Here is a 7,639-nt window from a genome sequence, read left to right on the forward strand (position 1 = left end):
CTGGTTTCCATTACCTCTCCTGCTCACAGTCATTACAGTTCTTAGTTCAAGTTTGCTGAGTTCAAGTTTTGTCAGGTTGCGGTTCCAGGAAGCATCCAAGTTTCAATTCTGCTAATGCTGTTTTCTAGTTTTTTGTTTGTGTGCCCTTTGCTCTCCAGAAATGAAGATTTTTCGGCTCATGCTTATTTCCCAAATACTTGCTCTTAAAATGTCTCAAGGAGCAGCTCTCGGTTGAGTCCACCTTGGATGTCCCTTCCCCCAGCAGAAGGGGAGAGCAGAGCAGTTGAACTCATGTCACAAACAGATGAGAGAGGATTGTAACTGCTCCCAGTTTCAGGCTTGTTGTTTTCTTGGCGTCACCATTGCTCTACATGCTGAACTCCAGAAGGGAGATGTTTCATAAGACTTGATACAAATCCTAAACTGCTTGTGCTTTTATTGTTAGTACTTTGAAGTGCTGTGGGCAATGCAGGCCACCTCCTCCTAAAAAAAAAAACCAAACCCAAACCCCAGGAACTGAATTCCTGTTCAATTTCTAAGCCTTTTTTCATTTTTCCAAAGGCTATGGTACAATCATTAAAATTCTTAAAATCTCTCTTAGCAAAATTCTTGTGTCCAATGGCTGTCTCTTCTTCCATTGACAGTAGTAGTTTAAACATACCTGAGTGCTGGCTCCAATATCTTGCTTTCTGCTTTTGGGATAACTGACCAGGTGAATATTTATTCTTAGCTTGGCCCCTGGCAGCATGTGGGGTTTTGGACCTTTACCTCTTTCCAGACTTCAGCCTTCTACTTGTGAGATGCTGAACTTGAAAGAGAGCGTTTTCCACCCTTGGGTACCGAAGCAGCACTGGCCCCGCATTGCAGGTTTCTGTTCCGCACCATTTTAGTAGGCAGAGACCAAAAGGACCCTTTTGTCCTGGGAAGCTCTTGAGCACATTAACTCTGGCTGCTGCTGCATTCTCTGCTCTGTAGAGAGTGACTGTAACACTGGACTTAAAAGACTTTTCTTTCTTTGCAGAAAAAGTTAGAAAACCTGAAGAGTCTAGATCTTTTCAATTGCGAGGTAACCAACTTGAACGATTATAGAGAAAACGTATTCAAGCTCCTCCCGCAACTCACATACCTCGATGGCTACGATCGGGATGACAAAGAGGCACCGGACTCTGATGCAGAGGGCTACGTGGAGGGCTTAGACGACGAGGAGGAAGATGAAGATGGTATGTGAATTGTGCTACTTAGTGTATGTAAGTTAAAAGATCAATATGCTGCCTAGTACATTTTGCTTCCAGCTCTGACTTGTTGGCAAGAGAAGGGTGTTCTCAGCAGCTCCTTCCTGACTGATGTAAAGGAGAAGTACCTCAGTGTCCTCTGAAGGAACGAGGGGAAAGGAGATGGGCAGGGCCTGAAAGAGCTACTTTCTCAGTCTTATCTCTAGTGAAAGATCGGGATGACAAAGAGGCACCGGACTCTGATGCAGAGGGCTACGTGGAGGGCTTAGACGACGAGGAGGAAGATGAAGATGGTATGTGAATTTGTGCTACTTGGTGTACGTAAGTTGAAAGATTGCTGTGCTGCGTGGTACGTTTTGCTTCCAGCTCTGACTTGTTGGCAGGAGAAGGGTGTCCTCAGCAGATCCTTCCGGCTGATGTAAAGCAGAAGTACCTCAGTGTCCTCTGAAGAAACGAGGGGAGAGGAGATGGGCAGGGCCTGAAAGAGCTGCTTTCACTGTCTTCTCTCTAGTGAAAGGTGGGGGGTGAGGAGGTGGTAGAAGAGTACCAGGCCAGGGTGAGTAAGACAAGCAGTAAGACACCGAAAGAGTTGGGGGAACAGTAAACCCCAGGGGATGAGGACACAAGGGAGAAATGGGTAAGAAAGGATGGCATGCATGTGCTGCGCTTTTCCAGGAACAGGACAATTGGGGAAGTATGAGCCATTGTGTAGGCCCTGATGGAGAAGGGTAGGGTGGAGAACCGGATCGGGCATAGAAAAAAGTAGCTGAGTCAAGGAATTAAGTAAAGGAGCCAAGGCATTAACAGGAGGTCGTAGCTGCTCTGTGAGGACAAAGTGAACTAGTTGGTATCAGGCAGGAGGGAGGAGAGTGAGTGTATTGAAGTCTGCCTGGGGCAAGCTCTGTGAAAGGCACTAACGAAGCAGCAAGCAACTCTTTAACGTTAGGAAAATGCACGGTGGGTCCCACTGTGCTGTAGGTGCCGTTCTGCCTCCCCGGCAGCCTGCACTCGGAGGCATCAGTGTACCGGTCGGATGAGTATCCGGCTGCGTTGGGGGAATTTGCTAGACTCTTCAAACCCAGCTGCACAGCAAAAGCAGAATAGCTGGACTTGCACTTTTCCCTCGAGTGCTGAATGCGAGCTCTGGTGAGGGGCGAGTGCTGCAGCAGCGCCTGGCAGAGCTGTGCATGCAGCCAGGTTCAGCAGGGACAGAGTCTCCTCATCAGAGCACAAGTCTGGGCCTGCATTCAAACGCATGAAAAAGCTCCAAAACACCATTCCTGCAGCACGGAGAACACTTTCTGGTTGGTTGCTTGAGCTCGTTGCATTTAATCTCTTTCCTCTTGAAAAGAGATTGCAAAGCTGTAAGTTGGATTGCGTGTGACCCTTTTGTATGGCTCTGGCAGTGTCAAGGCAAGGAGTGTCCCTCGGGGTGTGGGGGGGTACCGGTGCATGGTTGGCTTGTAAAGTTCTGCTCTATCCCTGGGGGGAGCAGATGGACACTTGGAGAGCTGCAAGCATCCCACGGGCTCAGAAATGCGTATTGGTGGTGGGAACGGGAGTGGCTGAAGCTAAAGCGTTCCCAAGGCTGCTGCGACTTACTGTCAAGGCCCCTGCGGCCCTAGAGCAGCTCAGACCATGGGTGCCGCTGCCTCAGTACCCTGTCGGTGGGCTACAGAGGCATGGGACTGTACATGTGGCCCTGTCTAGCAGCTGGAGAGCTGCCTTTAATTCTGTACTGCCCTTAAGCGGTGCTTTCAGCCTGCTCCTTGTGTCGATAGGAGGTCACCTCTCAGGTGGCAGTGTTGGAAAAAAGTAAACTTCAAATGTCTGAGCGGTTAATCTTGTTTGACTGTATAGAAGAGGAGTATGATGATGATGCTCAGGTAGTAGAAGATGAAGAAGACGAGGAGGAAGAGGAGGAAGGAGAAGAGGAGGATGTGAGCGGAGAAGAGGAGGTAAGGATTTATGCAGTTAATAATGGGTGTGGGGTTGATTATTCCCTAACTGGGAATAGTTGGGCAAGAAATGCACCAAGTACTGGAGGCTTTTAGTACTTGAAGCCTGTGCTTTCTTTTTTACTTGTGAAGCATCACAGCGGGGGGTGGCTTTGAGGCGTGCCTGTCTATGAGCCAGCTGCCATCTAGTGACCATTGACATGAAATCATTCTGTTTATTGGGCTGATGTCAAAAACACTGCCGGGAACATCTGCAGGCTTAGTTTGTGGTGCCTTTGAAGGGCTGGGGTAACAGCCTCCGTACAGCCGAGAGAGTGGCGTGTGACTTACTGACCCTGTGCTCTCCGGGCAAGGTTCCTCCTTGGGATGCTTAAATTCTTAGTGTAGGCCAGCTTCGGCGCACAGGGTGCGCTGAGCCAGTCACAGTCTGCCGAGGCTTTGCTGTTAGCACTGCCGCTGGGAACACGGCTGAAATTCGACTGTAGGAGGTCGCATTACCTGTCCTCCAGCCAAACAATCTTAGGTACTTAGCCACCACTCCTGAATGGTTGCTCAGCCTCTTCTCAAACCCAACAGCAGCTCCTCAGGCTCCGAGATGACCTACCCCTAGGACACGCGCCTTTTCCTACTGACCAGTCATCGAGTTCTAGTAAACTCAGAACATCATCACAAACTTTGCAGCTACGTATCGGCGTGAAGTATAAAACCATTTTCTCGCTGAAGACTTGAAGCTAGAAGTGGCTGCTATGATTGCTTGTGATTTTCTGTAATGAAATTTGGGCCAGAGTCCAGTTATACTGTAGCAAAAAAGTGCACTTATATAAGTGCGTGGGAAGCGTCTGCCTTTTTGTTTGGCTTTTGTTTGAGATGCTTCAAGGACCTTCGCTCTGTTGTAAAACGCTGTCGGATATTGCCAAATCGTGAAGGATCCTGCACTGAAACCAACCTTTTTAATCCTCCTTTTTTTTTTTTTTTTATTAATCCAGGAGGATGAAGAAGGCTACAACGATGGTGAGGTAGATGACGATGAAGATGAAGAAGAGCCCGGTATGGCAGTAATCCAGTTTGTGCTAGAGATAAAATAATTTGTTTTTTTTTTTTAAAGTAAAATACCGTTTTCTAAAAAGCAGGCTCATGTTCGTATTCCTGCTCCTTTGATGGCAAGCCAGTTGCCAAAGTAGAAGCTTGTTGAACTTGTTCAGCTTCTCAGCAGCGTGAGGGAACGCTGATATAATTCCAAGTTGTGTTTTATTTTCTAGATGAAGAACGGGGACAGAAGAGAAAACGAGAACCTGAAGACGAAGGGGATGAAGATGACTAAACTGAATAACCTATTTTGAAAATTTCCTATTGTGATTTGACTGTTTTTACCCTGTATTTCCCCTCCCCACACCCCCAACCTTTTTTTTTTCTTATTTTTTCTTTTTTTTTTTTTTTTTTTTTTTTTTTTCTGATTGTAATGTTGCTGTGGGAACGAGAGGGAGAAGCAGACTGGGTGGGCAAGGGAATAAAATACTATTTTTACTGCCACTCCTCCTCCTATTCGTTTTAAATTTTTTCTTTTTGTCCCTCTCTTAGTCCCTGTAACTGCAATAGTAAGTATAAACCAAGTGGTAATTTGTTTCTTATTATTGGAGTGGATAATTTTATAACTTCAAAAAAAAAAAAAAAAAAAAAAAAAAAGACAAAAAAAGTTTTAAGACCAGTGGATGATCCCCCAAACAGATATACTCTGTCCTGAGACAGCTGAATAGCGTTGGTTCTTGGGATTCTTCTACCGCTGCCAGTCACTAAACACATTGTAAGCATTTTTATGGGGAATGCTGCAAATCTGGGCGAAGCATCCCGCCACAGCAACAGGTGTGAGAATGGCATATTGATAAAGTGATTTATTTGTTGCCTGTCCGTGAATGACTGCCATTTTCAGCCAATGCTTTCCCTGCTCTTGTAGGTACCTTTTATTTTGCTGTTTGTAAATAGTGACCAAATGTTTTCGTTGGGTTTTTTGGGGTGTTCCTTTGGATCTGGTTTGTGGGGTGAATTTGCAGTCCCCCCCTCTCCCCGCCTTCCCCGCCCTGTGTGTTGTGTGTTTTCCTTTCTGTTTGTTTTTGGGGTTTTTTTCTTTTGTTTTTTTTTTTGGCTAGGGTATAGCCAATACACTGAAAATGGCAGGCATTTAAATATATATATAAATATATATAAAAAGTGTTCCTAATTCCTGAGTTACTAGTGAAATGAATTTGACAATTGTAATAAAAAAATGTTTCAACCCTTTTAAATAAGGTGTGTACTATTTTGGTCTGTAATATATAACACCTAGTCGATTTTAAGTGATGAGAAACTACTTCCACTTGTGCTATATACTTTGAAAATTTTTACAAACCTGAATACAGGAGGCAGTTCAGCATGTAGGGTAGGAGGTTTCTTTTCATACACTCAAGCACGAGATACTAATACAAAATTGTATTTTCTTACCTAGTGGAAGTCAGTAAAATGACTGAAAATACCTAGTGAATGTACAGTTTTACTTTCATATCCCTCTTTAAAATAGCTTTAGAAGTGACTTGTATTTCCTAGTCAATATTTCATCTGTATAAATACATTTGCAACAGGTTTTGTTTTTTTTTTTTTCCCAGAAGAGCCAAACTTTTGAGTTTTATGTCTGTTTGTCATTGATGAATTTCAATAAATCTTTTTATACAATTTTTCTGTGGCTTATTTGAGTACAATGGGCCACTGGGAAGGAATCGCATACCTTTTTAAAAAGGCATTTACTAAGCTATTCTGGTAAATTCCCTGATATTTTTAGTAGCTTGATGATACGTTTTGCACCTTAAAAACTACTCTTAGCCATGGTTGGGTGAAGCCAAGGGAGAGGTTTTGGCTTTAACGCAAATAATGGCACGGCATTTTTCTTTCACAATGAGGGTTTCTTCTCTGTCACCAGCGTGGTTATTGCAGTTAAGCGTGTTCGTTTCTACTCTTTAATCCTGTCCCTATTTATCCAGGCCCAGAAGAACAAACTCTGGATTTCCTTCGCCTGAGCGAGGTGCTGTGGTTCGGTGTCCGAGTTCTGGGTCAGGATACCTAGGAGCTGCGGCCAGCCGGGACGAGGGCTGGCTGCTGTGACTCGCTGCCCATCCAGAGCTAAGTCTCCGCGTTTTCCTCTCTTGTGAATGAGTTGTGTGTTAAAGGCGAATGGCACAGCAAGTAGCATATCCCCTGTACTTAAATTTGAAGTTTCTGTGCTGTGCAAGAGTGTGAGAAGCTGTGGAAGATCACGTATTGCTCCTTAACTGGGTCTCTTTGGAAAAAAAACCCAACATGCCTTTTTTGTAGGTGGGAAGCGAAACCATCCTGCAGGTTGGTGTAGGGTGGGGTGGGGCTTTTTGTCTGTGTTTTGGGTTTTTGGTGGGGTTTTTTTTTAAGAGGAAATACAACTGTGCAAGGTGCTCCCTCCCCAGCCGGGATCTGCTGCTGGGAAACCGAAACCACCGACTGGCAGGGCAGGGCAGGGCCAGGCTCCTGCAAAGCAAACAGCAGCCGCCCGCCCTGGGTGTCACGGGGCAGGGCCAGCAGCTCCAGGGCTGCAGCCCAAACAGAGCCCTTCTGTCGCTCTAAGCCAGCTTAGCCTTAAGACTTCAGTCTGGCTTTATACCGGGAAACTGGGTTTTCTGAGAACCAAGCTTTTTACTGGAGCTGTTAGAAGGAATGGGCAGCAACTGGACCTGACCTTCCCCGCACGGGGAGGCCCCTGCCGGTCCCAGGGACGTAGCGAACGAGCGCGGCCTTTGCATGCAGAAGATGTGGCAGTGCCAGGCTCACGCGGTGGTGCCGAAGCAACATTTGGGTTAACCTTCGTCACCCATGGGCTCTGCTGAGCCACCTCTGCCTTGCAAAGCGGTTTTTCCTCTTTACCCTGGAAGCGCTCGGGAACCCTTCAGCTCTTCACCCCGTGGCCGCGGTCTCATTGACGTGATGCTTCTCTTTGCACTCCTAATTGTTTTAAAGCTTACTTTGGAATTCGTTAGGTTTCTCAAAGAGAACTGCAGCTACCCATGCCTCGCGCTTGCTGCTTTCCCCGGGAAGCAGCGTCCTGTTTGCCGTTCAGCTCTGCTGAAGCACTAATCCCGGGAGAGGAGAGAGGGAAGGGGGGAGGCGGGTATCTGATGAGCAGCAAGGTTTTGACTGTGTGCGCTGGGAGGGGGGAAATTAAGCGACTTCTGACTGCCTGCTGCCACTGAAAACAAAAACGAGGTTTGCCCAGTGTGGATAATTTCCTAGTTATTTCATATTTCCTAGTATGTAAAGTACAATCTTGTCACGCTGAGAACCAAGGGCTCGCTCCCCCAAGTGCTCTGTGCTGGCTGAAGGGACTTAGCAACTTGCAACCATGCTGAGCAGCTTACCAACTCTTGGAAAAAAACCAAACCCCAGCATTTGGTAACA

The 7,639-nt window shown here is 46.3% G+C and overlaps 1 protein-coding gene across 3 annotated transcripts in view; it reads left to right on the plus strand.

The window, feature by feature from the left end:
- The window catches only part of ANP32A (acidic nuclear phosphoprotein 32 family member A), a 19,657-nt gene extending 14,805 nt beyond the window's left edge, over positions 1-4,852 (plus strand). The window contains exons 4-8 of one of the 3 annotated variants that reach the window (XM_035902935.1): positions 1,022-1,139; positions 1,445-1,525; positions 3,093-3,190; positions 4,177-4,237; positions 4,450-4,852. In XM_035902935.1, coding sequence (XP_035758828.1) covers positions 1,022-1,139; positions 1,445-1,525; positions 3,093-3,190; positions 4,177-4,237; positions 4,450-4,511 — 420 coding nt within the window. In that variant the 3' untranslated portion in view covers positions 4,512-4,852. Of the gene's footprint in view, positions 1-1,021; positions 1,221-1,426; positions 1,526-3,092; positions 3,191-4,176; positions 4,238-4,449 lie in introns of all 3 variants that reach the window. The other 2 variants (XM_035902928.1, XM_035902937.1) reach the window with 2 other exon arrangements.
- The last annotated feature ends 2,787 nt before the right edge of the window (positions 4,853-7,639 follow it).

This window comes from Egretta garzetta, unplaced genomic scaffold, assembly GCF_000687185.1.
Source record: "Egretta garzetta isolate BGI_Z169 unplaced genomic scaffold, ASM68718v1 scaffold331, whole genome shotgun sequence".
Taxonomy (NCBI): Eukaryota; Metazoa; Chordata; class Aves; order Pelecaniformes; family Ardeidae; genus Egretta; species Egretta garzetta.